This window comes from Coptis chinensis, chromosome 8 (genome assembly GCF_015680905.1).
Source record: "Coptis chinensis isolate HL-2020 chromosome 8, ASM1568090v1, whole genome shotgun sequence".
Lineage (NCBI taxonomy): Eukaryota > Viridiplantae > Streptophyta > Magnoliopsida > Ranunculales > Ranunculaceae > Coptis > Coptis chinensis.
The window spans coordinates 57,652,296-57,669,594 of record NC_141463.1 but is presented as its reverse complement, the minus strand read 5'-3'; the positions used below and the strand labels follow the sequence as shown (position 1 = coordinate 57,669,594).

The window sequence follows — 17,299 nt, the reverse complement described above, 5'->3', positions numbered from 1 at the left end:
ATTAAAGTATGGAAATGTGTTTATGTTGTTAGTCTACTCATACCAGCAAATTCCATTTTTGTAGACCCATGTTTGCTTTGTTTTGGCAACGTGGGTGTGTTCTTGGGAACATAGGTGGAAGGCAGTGGAACCACGGCGTTTGATTTGGATTTGTTTCTGGAGCAGTCCAGGAGTTAATTTTATTAGGTCTGATCTTTTTAGAAGTATGTAATAACATAGTTTCATATTCATCATGACATGAGAATACGATGTTGAAGACTTTTATTCTTAGAGTTGTTTGATGTTTTTATTGAGTCTTTTAATAAAGTAATGGTTGAGAAATTTTGGAGATTATTGTTGTTAATATGATTCTTTTATGATGTGGGTTTTTGGTTTTGGCATGTGTTATATCTACCCCGTCATAGTCTGGGTTTTTAGACAATTGAATATAGCGATGTGTGAGATATTTATATGTCAAATATTCAATTTATAATTGTTTAGAAATTCGGAGTGTGACATATTAAATATTGATTAGTATAGTGGCTAGCATGGTATCAATCATACTCTAAATTATAAATTAATGATAATAGAATATCCTAATCTAAATTACTCTAATGATGCAAGTAAAATATGTGCACTAGTACAAAAAAGGGTTTTGTGACTGTTTTAAAATGTTATTTGTGACTGTTATGTTCGAAACGGTCACAAATGGAAGAAAATGGTTTTTGTAACTGTTGTAGAAGCCCTTTTGTCATGCACACCTTGACAACCGTGACAAATGGCATTTTCATTTTTTGGCCAAGCACACATTAACTAACCCGGGATATTTGTTGTTACTATTAGGCCGAAACAGTCACTAGTGGTATTATTTTTCTTCACTGTTCTAACTTCTAATCCCATAGCCCATGAAGATAATTAGTTTCTTCTGAAATTACACTAAAACCCACTATCTGAAAACAAACTCATATTATCGTTCATAACCGTTCAGTCATTGCTCTCATAGTCTCATCTTCACTCATGACTCTCATCTGGTTCATTAATTTCGAAGCTGACGATCAATTAAAGCTCTTCGATTCAGATCTCATTCTTTTGCACTCAACGCTACTCTCGCTCTCTCTTCTTTGCTTTGGGGCATGCCGACAGGTGAGAATTTGGTTAGAGGTAAAGCTTCAAAGCTTTGGACTTTATGGTTGTTATCTCCAGATTCCATAACCAGGTTAGCCAATTGGATACAAATCCATGTTACTATTTCGAGCTAATTATTTATTAGTAATTGTTCTTGACTAGTGTGTTAATCGTAGTGACACAAGCAGACCCTATGTAATACCTGGTTTATTGATTTATTAATTTAGCTATTTAATTAATTGCAAGAATTCGTTGGTACTATTTTCTTTTGGACTTATCTAAGTATCATTGGTATTGGACTATTGGAATCTATTCTTTGGAATTGATAATGTACAAAAAGTACGTTTGTGAATAAGTGATTTGGATGAGATTGTGTTGGCCTTAGTTCCTATTGACGTTTTGTAGAATAAAATGGTTAATTAACTGGTGTACCTTGTACACATGGTGATAGGTTGTTACCTTATTAAGTTCTACATGTTTCATTTGAATGAAAGTTGTTGATGATGTGGTGGTTTCTCACACGTGAACAAAGTGTGTTATGGAACTGGTTAATGGTATAAGAGTCATGGTCACTTAGCTTGGGACTCTTGCAAACGATCAGTTACACTTAGCTTGGTTAATGGTATAAGAGTCATGGTCACTTAACTGGTATAATTGATTGTTAAGAGGAACCAAGTTAAATTACATAAGTTACTCTAATGGGGACTAACTTTATGGTGAATGGGTGCGATATAACATAAGTTACTCTAATGATCTAGTACTCCTTTTCCTTCTACTTTTAGATAAAAAAAAAAAGCTGTAGAAATTTCTATCTATTACAACCCTCAAGTTCTTTTCCGTTTCTGGTAAAATCCTACGCTGGTTACAGTGTTAAGTTAAAAAACGGATCTTATTCTTCTCTTCTACTTTCATCAAGCTCTGTTGCCTTTCCGGTGAAATCCTCTACTGAGCAGAGTGTTGAGTTCGGAAAGGAATATATCTCTTCATTTTCCAATCTTATGTCCAGTTACTTCTAGGGTAAAATCCTCCACTACAAACAGTGCGAATTCCGACAAGAAACAACTAATAATGGATCTGCATGAATTAGAGAGACCTTTCAATGGTAGTAGAAACAACCAATCTTCTCCACAAACTTCTCAAGAAATTACCATTGGAAAGGAGCAAAATGCAGCAGCACAAGCTACGGTACAAAGTAACCCTCAGAAAATCTCTTATGCAGAGGCAGCCCGTCAATCCACACAGCAACAGGTGGAATTTCAAGAGCTACCAAATCTTGAGAAGATGGGGGACTATCCATCTATTACTATCCCAGAAAAAGCATATGAGAAAGGTTTACTCTTCTATAAATTTTGTCTCGTGGGTAGAATCGATCTGCAGAAAATCCCGATCGAAAAAGTTCGCGAACTAGCAAAGAAAATATGGCAGCCTACTGGTGACTGGTTAATCACTCCCATAGGCAAAGGTTACCTCTTTTTACGATTATCTAATGCTGATGATCTTAACAGGGTTTGGGCAAAGGGATCTTGGGACTTTGACAAAATTCCTATGAGAATCATTCAGTGGACACCTAACTTCTATTCGGAAAGCCAGAGGCAGTCTCATGCATTGGTTTGGTTTCAGTTTCCAGGCCTTGGACAAGAATTCTGGGAACCAAAGACACTTATGTCCATTGCAAGAGGAGTGGGATATCCAATGCAAATTGATGAGAAAACTCTTAAATGAGAGTATGGGTATTATGCCAAAATTCTGGTGGATGTGGATCTTTCCGAACCTATCCCGGATCATATTTATGTGAAAACAGCAAAGGTGAAATTTTGGCAAACTATGGAGGTAGGTAAGCTACCAAAGATGTGTACACACTGCAAGATTGTGGGGCATCTGGTTATAGAATGTAGGAAACTCAAAGGTGGCATACAATCTACCAAGGGGAAGGATAATAAAGACAAAGAACTCATTGTGGATGCTACTCCCAATGAAGACTATCAGGGAGAGAAGCCTAGAAGAAAAAGAGGTCGTAAACATAATCAGCCGGAAACTAGTCAGCAAGGTGAGGCAGTATGGAAGCCAAAACCTACTGAGAAAACAACGGAAACTCAGATTCAGAATAGATTTGAGGGACTAAAGGTTAAAGAAATTCATACCATTGAGGATCAGGAGCAAGAAATCCAGCAAGCATATGGCGAGAGAAGTAAAGGACTAGATGATATTCAGGACGAGGAAACTGACTTGATGAGCACTCGAGTTCAGGAACATGATACTGAACCAGAGCTAGAATCTGAGTTTCCATTGGAGGGACACATAGAGATTACTAGAGCTGGAAATGAAATGCAAGCACAAGCTCTTAACCAGGATACCACAGCAAGTGGTAACTTATCAATCTCTAGAGTTTATGAAGACTTTAATGAGAAGAGTTTGGCTGAGAATGTCGCAGAGAAGATTCTTCAAATGCTAATTCGAAAGTAACAAACTAGAACTGAAGCGGAGAAATCACCTGACCCAGTAACTCCTCTATCTTCAAGATGGGTAGACATGTTAGTGGAAGAAACACAAGAGGATCAGGAATCAAATGTAGATATGATGGTGAATGACACTCAAGAATTAGAGAAAAATCTCAGGAGTGGCTACAAACCTCAGTGGCAGAAACAACAGACTTATCCTCCAGCTACCAGGTCCAGATCACGGTCTAGGACTGGGACTAGGGATAATTAAAGGTGTTTCACACCTTCTAATAAAAGACTTATATTCTCAATGAGGTGTTTTTTTTTTGGAATATAAAAGGGATTGCAAAAAAATAGGCTAACGAAGCTCATTAATAAATGGGATCCTGACATTGTTGGGATCGCAGAACCTATGATCAATCCCAATGATTTCTCCAAGGCTTATCTACAATCATTGGGCATGAGCTCTTCTTTCTATTACAACTCAAGCCAGAACAGAGTTCCTAATCTTTGGATTCTTTGGAAGTCTTCTAAAGCCACTCCTACTCTTTTGCATTACTCCAACCAACAGTTAACAGTGGAGGTCGACGGAGTACTGATCTCGATTATTCCTGCTAATTGCATGTACGTGAGCAGAAGACACTTATGGTCTGAACTTCAGTAGATAAGCTCATGTAACCTGCCTTGGTTAATTCTGGGGGAATTTAATGCTTACATGAGTTACTCGGAAAAAAATGGAGGAAACAGACCAAATCCAGCAGCTATGAATGACTTCAGAGATTTCATGGGAAACAATCATCTAATAGAAGTCCCCTGCAATGGTTTTCATTTTTCTTGGTGGAATAAGCAAGTTGGAAGATTCAAAATATTAGGGAAATTGGACAGGATGTTTACTAATATCATGTGGAGCTCCAAATTCCCCGGCTGGAACCATTAAGTCTACAATAGGCTTTGCTCGGATCATTCTCCTTTGGTGGGTCGATGCACTAATATTCCTAGACCAAAGAATATTTCGTTCAAGTTCTTTAACATGTGGTGCTCACATCCAACTTTCAAGGACATGGTTAAAGAAAATTGGGATCTATCAATTCTACGGCACTCAATTTTTATTTTGACGCAAAAGCTGAAAAGGTTGAAGAGTGTCTTGAAAAAGTGGAATAAGGAAGTTTCGGTAACATAAAATATAAAGCTGAAGAAGAAGCTGCAATTCTGGAGCGGATGCAAGCATAGTTTGAGCAAGGTAATATGGATGAAGAGTTCACTACACAAATGGTAGACCAAGAAAATAAAGTGGAGCTTTTACTAGAGAAAGAACAAATGTTCTGGAGGCAGAAATCAAGAACCACCTGGGATAAAGACAATGATAGAAGCACTAAGTTCTTTCATGCAATGGCTAACCAAAACAAAAGCAAGTCTTCGATCTTCGAACCGAAGAATAATGAGGGGGTCACACTCACAACTCAAGAGGACATAGGAGAATTCCTAGTCATGCATTATTCGGAAAAGTTAAAAAAGGCAAAGAAAGTGCTGGATTGGGATCTTATTCACACTATGCCACAAATGATAACTGAATATGACAATGCAAGGCTATCCTCCATCCCATTTGCCCAAGAAGTGAGGACCGCAGTCTTCTATCTTAAAATTGATAGCTCACCAGGACCAGACGAATTCACTTGATTTTTTTTTTCAACAATGTTAGGATATCGTGGCACATGATTTAGTTAGAGCCATTCAATATTTCTTTATCAAATCGAGACTCCCAGTTGGTGTTAACTCAAATTTCATTATTTTGATTCTAAAAGAAAAAAATGCCAATCAAGTGAACAAATTCAGGCCCATTTGTCTATCTAATTTTGTGTTTAAAGTTATCACCAAGATTCTAGCCACAAGATTGAGCCCAATTGCAAAATGGATCATCAACAAGGAACAATATGGTTTCATCCCAAACAGAAATTCTCAACAAGCCATTGGGCTAGCTTCAGAGCTAATCAATGAGCTTCAAATACCTCGGTATGGGGGCAGCATAGCAATAAAGATTGATATATCTCAAGCCTTTGATACACTGGACTGGGAATTCCTATAGGCTGTCCTACATCAGGTGGGGTTCTGTGAGGTCTGGATTCAATGGCTTAAAGGAGCTTTTTCTAGCAACTCTATGTCTATTATGCTCAATAGTGGTCCAAAAGGTCATTTCACTGTAGAGAGAGAACTTAAATAAGGTGATACAATTTCCCCTATGTTGTTTGCTTTGGCGGAGGACTGTTTAAGCAGGAACATCAGTAAGCTTGTTCAGGAAAAAAAATCTGCCTATGGTGGTAAATGCTAAATATTGTAGTCCATCACATTTAATGTTTACGGATGATGTTTTTTTATTCAGTAATGCTAACATGCGATGTACTAGACAACTTGTCAGGCTTCGTAACAGATACCAAGATTCCTCAGGGCAACATCAACAAGGATAAATGCAAGATATTCCTTAGCCCCATGAGCATCAGAAGAAGAACTATCATTCAGGAGACTCTGAATATCAAGGAAGGATCCCTGCCTGAGAAATATTTAGGGGTACCTCTTGTTATGGGGAGAGTAACAAAAGCTGCACTTGCTCCATTGGTTGATAAGATCAGAAGGAAAGCTTCAGGATGGGCTGGGAAACTCTTATCTTTTCAAGGAAGAGTAGTCTTTGCAAGGCATGTTCTCAATAGCATTCCAGTGCATAACATGACCATATACAAGTGGCGAAAATCAGTGATAAGGGAATGTGAAGCCATAATCAGGAATTTCATTTGGAGTGGAAATCCAGCACAAAAGAAGACTATCATGGTGTCATGGGAGAAAGCATGCAAACCTACGGAGGAAGGAGGCCTCGGGCTAAGGAAACTACAAGATATCAACCTTTCAATGCTCATGAAACAAGCTTGGAGCTTACTAACAGAAGACTATGATTCTACTTTCATGAAAGGTAAGTATATCAATCGCATAGGGGGGTGGTCGAACTACAAAACCTCCACAGTTTGGAATGGTATCAAATGGGCCTTGAGAGAAATGGAGCATCGTCATGGATGGGCTGTGGGGAATGGCTCTTTTATCAATCTATGGAGAGAGAATTGGTTGTTGCAGAAACTAATATGTGACTACTTCCAAGCCGAAAGAAAGGAAATTGTCAAATTTAAGGCTAAGCTCAGCGAATTCATTCAAGGTGATACTTGGCAATTTTCTGAATTGATGATTCAAGTCTTATAGAAACTCAGCATTGATCTAGCCACTATTCAGAAGCCGAATAGCTCAAGGGAAGATACAAGGATTTGGACAGCCTCAACTACTGGGGAATTCACAATTTTAGCAGCCCACGAAGCCATAAGGAAAAAAGCTACAAAACTCACATGGTGTAAATATATCTGGAGCTCCAAAGTTCTGCCGAGGACACAGGGTATAGCTTGGAAGTTGGCACATGGGGCAGCTCGAACAGACGATAACCTGCAAAAGAGAAAGACGCAGCTAGCTTCAAGGTGTTGTATATGCTGCACTCATGAGGAAACTCTGGAACATATACTATACCGATGTGCTTTGGCTAGAAGAGTTTGGAAATATGCCCGAGATATTTTCAGCATTCATCATGAGCTAGAGTCCTTCAATGATGTGCAACAACAAGGAAAACATTTTAGCTCTCTCATACTCGACATGTGGAAAGCTTGTTCCTTAACAGTAATGGCGAGTCTTTGGAAGAATAGAAATAAAGTGTTGTATGATGAAAAAGCTTCTAGCTATTCACAAATATGCTACATGGTAAGAAGGGCTACCATAAGAGCTCATCAACAATCAGCAGGTCATATGGAGAATACGGTACATGACTTAAAGATCCTCAGGTCCTTCAACCTCCATCACAAGTTGAGAAGAGCTCCCAAGATCTTTGAATGCTTCTAGACGCTCCCTCCACCGGGCATCATCAAGATTAATACTGATGGGTGTTCGAGAGGAAATCCGGGAAGAGCATGATGGGAACTGGTGCTTTGAAATTAAAAGGAGAATTCGTCGGAGCTGCAGCAGGAGGATTGGGAGTCACTACCAATTACCTGGCAGAAACGGTGGCCATAGTGGAAGCCATTGAAAAAGCATTAGAGCTCGGATGGAAATATATATGGGTAGAAAGTGACTAGACATCGGTAGCTCAAGCTTTTCAGGAAAATAAGATGCATTGGAGGGTTAGAGGAATCTGGAAAACTCTGAAGGCGCAAGCAACATGGATCAACATCACTACCACCTAGAGGGAGACTAATCTTGGAGCTGATAGTTGTGCTAAACATGGTGCAAATTTACCGTAGGGAGAAAGGAAATGGTGGGATAGTAGACCTTCATTCATGAAAAATCTAGAGAATCACTACACCACCTACTTTCGATTTGTCCACTAGTATTTTGATGTATTTGGAAAGGTACACATATGATGATACCTTTCCCAATCAGTTCTTCAAGTCATTTTCTTTTATTGTAACCTTATTCTTTATTAATCAATTACCTTTTAGCAAAAAAAAAACAATCATATAAAAGTGCAAAAGAATGTTAGTGGGAGTTGTGCATACTAGCAGTTCGCTTAGAGGAACAACTGCAATATAGAACTTCTTTTAGTGAGTGATTCCATTAAATATTCTTTTCATACATTGAGAAAGAAAGAGAGGTGCTTAATATAGTCAGTTCCATTTCCTTTTATTTGAGTGCTAAGTGGTAACTAAATAAGACGTGGCTAGTATGGGTGGAATTGGACTGGGGGAAATTAAGTACCTCAGTTTATTGAAAGATATATCATTGCCTCGCTTAATTAGATTTGACAAATTACATCACCTTAGATGACTCATTTTCAGTGTTTTATTTCTTTCTTTCTATCCATCAGGTCTGCATATATTATTTATTTTCTCTTATTTGTTAGGGATGACTTATGTCCTTTTTTATTTATAGCTGTAAAGTGGTTGTGCATTTATCTTCTTTACCTATTTTGCACGGGATTGAATACTTCCAACCATCAGTTATAGACTTCTCTTTGAAAATATCATCTTATCATTATCTGGTAGTGAGGTAGAATAGATATCAAAGTTTAAAGTATAGTCTCAAGTTTCAATTTCAATCTCCATGGTGGTTATACACCACACCTCGTATCATCTTAAAGCAATGTTACTATTTTTAGTGAGTTTAACCAAGAACTTTTTATTTATTAAATTATAATCAAACACTTGTATAGTACTGAAGGAATAGTGATTGATGGTGGTGGAAGCTTATATTCTAACTATGTGTGTAATCATCCACACAAAAGCCTAGTCCTAGTGATAGGTGTAGTGTACTACCAATTCTACCATTAAAGTTGAGGTGAAAGGTGGATAAGGCTAAAATATTCATTTGCCCAATTAGAGTTAAGTGGTTATCTCATCCATCCATCATCATCAATAAGTGAAAATTGTCTAACTGGGTATCTCTTATTATCTAACTGAAGAAGTTATTGTGAAAGAGCGATAATAATGGTGCAACTTTTTACAATGAGATTCCATGCCATATTTACTAATTTTCTTGACTAATTTGATGTTTAATTGTATGTGAGAGGTGAAAGTTTATTTATTTATTTATTTTGTGTTTGAAATCCTATTCTTTAGATGCATTTTAACTATCTCATGTGTTGTTATTTATAAATTAATTTACTTTTTTCATTTGTTCTCATATGATCCAAGTTTGTAGGTTTTAGATCTATTTTGGATTGCTCTACTTTTTGGTTTTTGTGCTTTACTTTGGAAACTTAAGACACAAATATGGCTTTAAACTTTTATGTGGTTGTGGTTGCATTGCCATGACCTGGAACTTTTTGGGTGTGTTGTCACGCCTTGAATTTTTTCTTGTGGTTAGTGTTTTGGAATCTTAATTTTACATGACAAGTCTAGTAGTAATAAATAGCTCTTTAGCTGCCAAATATTTTTATTGGTTATATGCTATGACTTGCTTTGTTGTAAACAAATCAAGGGCTTTCGTGTATTTAAGTTTCTAGTGCAGGTGGCGGCGTAGATAGAGATGACGAGATACTTGGAGCGGTTAGTAGTCAGCCAGGGGATGCGTAAACCCCTAGTTAGTTATTTTTTTCTTATTCTTCCTATTAGTTTTTTTTTTTTTTTTTTTTTTAATTTGAAGTTCATACTTTCATTTATGTAACTAATAAATGTCTAATTGTTTGATGCATGCGAGGTCCATATGTTGGAACTTCACTGTTGGCTTTTTGCTACTTGTGATTATGCGCAATCCGGTACATACTATCCTTTTAGCTGTTTTCTTCTTATTATTTTTGCCTTTTTCTAGTATATGAGAACAATACGTAACTGTTACATTTTGTGGCTGTTACGAGCATATGCTATGAGGGCCAGACCCACAAGACAGTTTCCTTGATGAAGCTGATGTTATGAAACCCGACTTGATAGCTCCTAGAAATTGTATATGCCTACTTGGAGTTCCCTAGGGACTGACTCGTTGAATTTCAAGGTAAACTTTTGGTTTTCTATTTTGCTAGGTTATATTTTGTCATTGGTTGATTGTTAAAATGAGGGCATTCCTTAGAAGTTTACTCAAAAAGAGATGTTTGAAGGACTTGGTTGATCATATATGGAGGATATGTTATTACTGTTATTACAAAGAAAAATAGTGGAAGGTTATTCCAATGAAGAGAGTAGTACCAACAATTCTATACCACTATCCATTCCCATACGTAGCATTCGCAGCCCTGGCTGCACACCTCTAGTTCTCTATAGCATCTTATCATGGTATCTTCTTTTCCTTCGTCTTGCACACTTCTATCACTCTTTATCTCCAGCAGAAGGGTATTTTTTTTTTTTTTCTATATCTTCAATCTTCTTACCTTCTACTAATTTTTTGAAACCTAATTCATAAATCATGGGGTTTGCAGATTCGTTGGGGTTGTTTAAAAATAATGTTGAAAGCTCCAATCTCTACTAAGAATTACTCTGCATCCATGCTATTCATCAGATTTGTTAATCTCAGCTGACCCCGATAATTTGAAATCTAAATGTACAGTAAATACGAAAACCAAGTTGGATTGGATTTTTTTTTTCATATCCAATTGTTGGGTTCTTGTTTGCGTTTATTCATATTTGTTTTCAAGAGCTTCTTGCACTTTAATGTGCACATCTCATTGGTAAGGAAGGAACTGTCTCTTATATTGCCTTTACTTTGTTTGGTCATGCATGAGTGGTTGTTGTTGAATTAGATCTGCTTAAAGGTTAAATCAATATAAAGTAGAAGTGGCTTTCATGATCTTGATCTCTTCGTAGTTTAATACAATATATGAAGGTGGTTTTCATGGTCTAGATAGTTAAAACAAAGTGTTCTTGTGACTGGGTGTTGAGTTTTTTGAGTGTTAAGCTATAGAGTGTTGAAACAAAAAAGTTGAGCGAGGTTCCTAATATGAAGTTATTAGAGGTAGTTAGGTGTTCTTGTTTTCTGGATATGGCTGTTGGTAAACGCCTTCTCTGGTGTAGTGTTGAGGGAAGGACTGCAATTTATGATAGCGGATGTTGAAAAACACAAGTGATTGGAAAGCCGGGATGTGCACTCCAGTTTTGTTAAGTAGTATATACATGTTCAGGGAGTTCTAATGTTCTTAGTAGGGTATCCAGTTTGTAATTAATAACTTTTTAACGACTACTAGCTTTACAACTTTGATAGAATTTGTATCGGTTACATGATCAAGTAGTGAGGCTTAACCAATACTCATATGGTCACCTTGTTTTTGCATTTAATATAGCTAACCTTTTTTTTTAATACCAAGAAGTGTCTTCAGTATAATAAGGATATCACCTGGTTAATAGAAAAGTTCCATAGTGTCGCTTCATCACCTGGTTAGCTATGTAGCAGCCACTTGATTTCTGTTTGGCAAACGTATCAATCCAATGACACTTGGTAGTTGAGTCTAGATTGGATTTTTGCTGAAAGGATTCTATTGATTTATGACATTTACCTAGTGGTTCTTTCGGGGAATTCAACTAGTAACAGGTCTTAGTTGCTTGACTACATACCACATAAAAGTAAAATTCTAAAAACAAAGAATACGTTGATTTGATTTCTAATAATTTTCTTTTGTTTCTTTTTCCCAGTTGATTGTGAAGATCAGTAGTTGCTCGCGCATTACGCCATGCCACTTACTTAGATTCAAGCCACTATCCTCAAGATGAACCACTAGCTGGCTGACATACATGTGACTTTGGCGAGATTGGGATTGTTTTTCTTTTGAATTCAGATGTATTCTTTTATTGGATTAGAATGATTTGGAATTAGTGTTTATGAATGCTATTTTGAAATAAAGTGGGTTATTCAGTAGTTTGTGTTTGTTCACAGTTGAAGTGTACTAGTGCAGTTTAAGTTCATTGTGGAATCTTATGGTTCTAATTTTTTTTTAAAAGAAAATTAAATCATTTATCATGCTTTTAAGACAATTGTCATGGAAAGTGTCTCCTTTTGTGACGCTTATGAATTCAATTAACTACTATTTTGCCAAAACAGTCACAAAATCTATGTTTTATGGTGACGATTTTCCAATATTTGTCACCCTTTTTGTTGGTGGATAGGCTTCTCTAGAGGAACTAATTGTGACAATTTTGGGAAAAAAATAAATGACCCCCACTCCGTCACGGTTTTGGGAAAAAAAACAGTGACAAAATTTTTTTCACTGTTTTTAACAATGACATAATGCCCTTTTTCTTGTAGTGGTGGCTAAATACTAATAAGTAATGATTGATTTGAATTGAATTTTAAACTATGCATAAACTAAATAATTAAATATATAATTATGAATGAAGAGAGAGAATATCTTGGGAGAGATGAATCCACCAAATTCTTATAATTAGTTTAATAATCAATCAATCATACATATTTAATATAAATCACCAATAGAAACTCACCATACCTATAAACCTTATACTCACTAGCCAAAAAACACGTGATCTGCATATGGGATGACAAATATAGCATATTCCAGAATATGTGAACATAATTATATAATTTTTTTTAAGGTATGAATATATGATCACTTGTTTACAAAGTGACAACTACAATAACCTTACAAAGTTTGAACCGCGGAAAGTATTAAAAAGGAGAGAGAGAGATGCAATTGTTTATTGTAAATTTGTGTCTAAGACCCTACTTAACATGTAAATGTAAGAATCAAAGAATAATTGTTTTATCTGAATTCGAATATGAAAGATGCAGTAACGTACTACTCCCACAGTCCCACCATTGTCATTGGCGAATGAGAAAAAATAATAACTAAAAGATAATCAGTACTTAAGGAGTAGCCTTGAGATTCTTAAGAGCAACTGGATAACTTTGTGCATGACTTTAAAGGACCTACAAAACACATAAAGGTTGGATTAGAGATAATCTTTTTGCGGTATTCTACTATTTCCTTTTGCTTTAATTTTGCTGATTTTCTCTAAATTATGGATGTTTAGCCCAAAGTAACACAATAGCTTATAATGGTGCCGTAAGACATGCTGAAACCCAGAGTATAAGCTTGTGATATCCCTGGGCCTGGCCCGAGGAGGGGTATAATAAAAATGTAGGAACCGTTATGGTTTCGCCGAATGATTTACTACGAACCGCGAAACACCCACGCGCAGCAGAATAAGGGGTGTCATGGTTTGGTTAGAAATTTACCTTTAGAATCGGCTAAGATAACTCTGAGAATCCAATAGCTATGAAATCAGTAATCACCTCTTGATCTTCTGTTGTATTCCTTTCAATAGATTGGAATTTGTGTGGGCAACGATCTACCAACCCCCTTCTTTCTCACAAAGCTAGAACCGATTTTGGATTTTTTTTTTCCTTGCCTCTCTTTTCAATCCAGATGAATAGTGAATTTCAGCCAGGAGAGAAGGGTTTCTATTTATAGGCTACAACAGGGACCATGAGAAGAAATTAGGGTTGGGCTTCCTAACGGGCTTGGGCTTCCCATGTTCGCCCAGAACACACGGTCCAAGTCCGTCAACAAATGGCTTATTCCACTGAAGGCCATTGTTGCACTACCGCCCTAATCCCAAATTACGTGTTACGTTTATGGGCTCCATATTATATGCTCGTTAATCTCCCCGTGTTTAAGATATCGAATGTCCGTTGATTAAGTCAAGTTACTGACAACTATGTTAATCAACTTCTTATGTCCTTGAGTAGTACCACTCAATCTCATTGTCATGTCGGAATAAATCCACCTACAAGGTTTACATGACAATCTTTTTGAGCTCCTCAAGGGGACATCATCAACCCGACTTCCTGCGGGTCACGAATTTCCTTCTATAATCAACAGCACACTTTACATATAATGTCATTACCCAATCCATCGAGTTTGTTGATTCACAAATGAATCTCACCCATTGATGATTTAAAGCAATGTACAATGCACATAAGTGCTCGTTATTATATCCAAATTAAGCGGACAAGCATCCATAATAACAGAGGTGTTTGTTCTCTTATATAGTCAGTATAAAGAGAAACAACCTCACTTGGTCATGTTCAATACACACAAAGTGTACTAGTGTAATCTTATAGTCAAGATAGACTAATACCAGATTATACTACAACCATACCAATGGTTTGTCCAAATCCATTTAGGTTGTGAACGTTTACTTATACTTTATAAGGTACTGATGATATGATCTTCTGTGTGTCTACACCATATCATCTACAACATAAAGTATTAGACACATGTATATAACTAATAACATATATAATATGCATAACATTTGTCCATATGATTCTCATTCAAAATATAAAGAATTAGAGTTAATACAAAAGTAATGTTTTAAGTATATAACCCTATCAGGAAAGGCGCCTAGCCTAGGTATGGGTGATGGTTACGCCATGGTGTGATCCCACTTCACTTAAGCAGTTGTCCAAAGATCCTGGCTATGAGTAATTGATCCACCAAATCCTAACATCGAGGCCTTTTCCGGATCGTTTGGCTGTGGGGTTGGTGAGAACTCCACAGTTAAGCGTGCTCAGGCAGGAGTAGTTTTCAGGATGGGTGACCTCCTGGGAAGACATGACATGAAAAAGAGTAACTTAAAAGCAATACATGTCTAACCATTTATATCAGATGTCAATCAATTTAAATCTGAACCCTCATCCAAACAGTTATATCTAAGCAATGCAGTAGATATCATATAGTTCAAATTATAATGGAAGTGTGAGGTCTAAATGGTCAAGATAACAGTAATACACTAACCATTCAAATTCATCTTCAATCTATCCTATAATAGATTGTAGGACTCGAACCCAATAATCCCCAAATTTTGAAGTGATTACAACATTTTCAATCCTAGAACTATCTACAAAATGTCAAAAACCTACAACAAATAAAAAAGGAACAAAACTGAGGCAAAAATACAAAGACAAAAGTAATATCAAGCTCCTCGATATAAAGTTTGTGAACAATTTTGTTAAAACAACATAACAATTTCTAATAGAAAACAACCACTGAATGTACGTAGAGCAACAAAAAAGAAATCTTCGAGCTAACATTTGTCCTTCCATTCATTGTTATCTAAACACCTAAAAATCAACTGATTTTGAGATGTCGGTTGGATTGTTTCTAAGAAACCAGGAGAACGTGTTATATTAGATTGGGATAAGACTAACCACGAATGAATATAATTCTGATCAAACTAAGAAGCAATATTTGTGGGCCGGGCTCAAGAAAAATAGGTGACAACAATGAAAAGTTTATGGGGTTCTCAAGTTAAAAATGTATGGTGTAGTAACCTGGTTAGCTAAAACGAACATTTGGCATGCAGTATATATTTAAACTATCAGCATAAATATTTACATGTATAAGGACCACGGATTAAAAAAGCATAGACTTATGATGCCACACAAAGGTTCCTTTAGATTAATCATCATGAAGCTTTTTTCTGCAATTGCACATGAGGCTACGGGAGGCTATTAACCTCACAGACTTCTACTTTTGTGACATCTGAATGCAGGTGACATGAGTAGATAGTGGTGTTGGGTTTTGTTGTTGTCCTTAGGTTGGAGGAATGGTTTGATTGTTGGAAAAATCTCTCTCTACTATTTTCTAGTCTCTCTTACTCTTGTTCTTAAGTTTTAATGGTGAAAACACTAGTTCTTTATCTAGAATAGTTTGGAATCTTAACACACTTATGGATTTAATAGATAAACATGTATGAAAATGGGTTGGATGAATATCTTGCTCACAAAGTTATACTCATTTGAACCTGTCAAATGAGTATGACTTGTGTTTGTGGGATTGAATCAAAGATGAGATAAGTAATGAAAACTTGTATTGAAGAGAAGAATGAAAACTTGTATTAAGGATAATATTGAAAACTTGTATTAAATCACTTAAAGCTTGAAGAACATAAAAATAGAAAACAAGTAAATAACAAATTACACTATTAATTTAAGACATATTATCTACTCCTAATGACCAAAGATTAGTTGTAGGGTTACTTTACTCCTAACAAACCAAAATGGTTTGGGCCCTACAACATTGGATAACTAATTCTCTACATCTCTTTGGTTTATATAGGACACCAATTACATATTTGCCCTTTCTTCTATAAACAACATTTAAGCTTTGTGGGCTTTTGACCTAAGCCCATACAATTGAATTCTTGATTTTGGCTTTAAGTTCATGAGTCCATAGCTTTTAGTCATGAGTCCTTGAGAGTTGACTTTGACTTTCTAGCACTTTTGCTCCTAAGCTAGAATCTTCCCAAGTAGCGTCAATAGTAATCATTTTTGCGCTAAAATGCACGTATTAGGAATATACGTCCTAAATGGCATGAATCCTGCAAACGGTAGCAAAAGCTATAAGTTGTTTGTTCATTAAGCATAAGAAGGGCATATTTGAAGCATTGTAAAGGTAATAAAACACACATTTGGGGATTGATCAGCAGGTAAGAGCAACATTACAATAACAATAAGAGCTTAAAAAGATTTTAAGGAAAATTTGAGTTCTGACTTTAATTTTCGCACTTATTTCTTTCGCCTTGTATTATTAGGGAGGAAATGCCATTCTACGAGTAAGTATGGCTTCCGCTAGATGCTCCTCTTTCATGGATGTCTTCTATGCATGTGGTAACGTTCGTTGCCACTTTTAAATTGTATGAAGGTCTTGAAACCTCAGTGTGGCTTTCAAAAGTTGACTGCTTTGTATTTTTCTGAACTAGAAGTATAGAAAGAGAGGGAGAGTTTATTCCCTTAAGATTTGATCCAATACCAACTCTTTTACATATTTTTCTAAATGACGGCATCTCCCACAAATTGTTTCCTGCTCCACTCAGAGTATGTGAAATTTCCATATCACCGCTAAAAGTGAAGTTTCTTGTAATAGAAGGGGATTAGAAACTTTGTCCATTTTGTGTGGAGACTGTCATTTCCTAAAGCAAATATCCATGATATATTTTTTTATTAAAAAAAAACACCTAGAGTAGAAGAGGAAGAATACCAATATCAAGAACAATAATTGCATTATATATAAAATAGTTGAAAAAGATAAATGCCATTAATGAAGCATTCTCAATACGCATTTTCTCTGTTAATTGGTTTCCGTTAGATGTAAGGGCCAGATTATCAGCACTTAAAGAGTCAAGGTTCACTGCAAGTTCTTCGGCCTCAGCTTGGAAGAAGAGAATAACATTTAAAAAAGACTAAGGTTGTGTTTGGTTCAAGGAAAGTGAAGGAAAAGAAAGATTTTCTTGGAAAGT

At 36.3% G+C, this 17,299-nt stretch overlaps 1 protein-coding gene across 3 annotated transcripts; it reads left to right on the top strand.

Annotated features, from left to right (window-relative positions):
• Positions 1-853: 853 nt before the first annotated feature.
• Positions 854-11,897, top strand: LOC147482106 (uncharacterized). 3 transcript variants are annotated; one of them, XR_015204655.1, is made up of 4 exons: positions 927-1,195; positions 9,555-9,638; positions 9,756-10,046; positions 11,675-11,897. XR_015204655.1 is itself a non-coding variant. In XM_086577572.1 (3 exons), the coding sequence occupies exon 1, from the start codon at positions 2,929-2,931 to the stop codon at positions 3,565-3,567; it is 639 nt and encodes a 212-aa protein (XP_086433698.1). In that variant the 5' UTR covers positions 854-2,928; the 3' UTR covers positions 3,568-9,638; positions 9,756-10,046; positions 11,675-11,897. The 3 variants fall into 3 exon arrangements, 1 of the variants encoding a protein (XP_086433698.1); XR_015204654.1 differs by having other exon boundaries at positions 928-1,195; positions 9,567-9,638; XM_086577572.1 differs by having other exon boundaries at positions 854-9,638.
• The last annotated feature ends 5,402 nt before the right edge of the window (positions 11,898-17,299 follow it).

Coding starts and splice junctions, on each gene's coding strand:
- LOC147482106 (XM_086577572.1), top strand. CDS start 2,929: ATGGAGGTAGGTAAGCTACCAAAGATGTGTACACACTGCAAGATTGTG.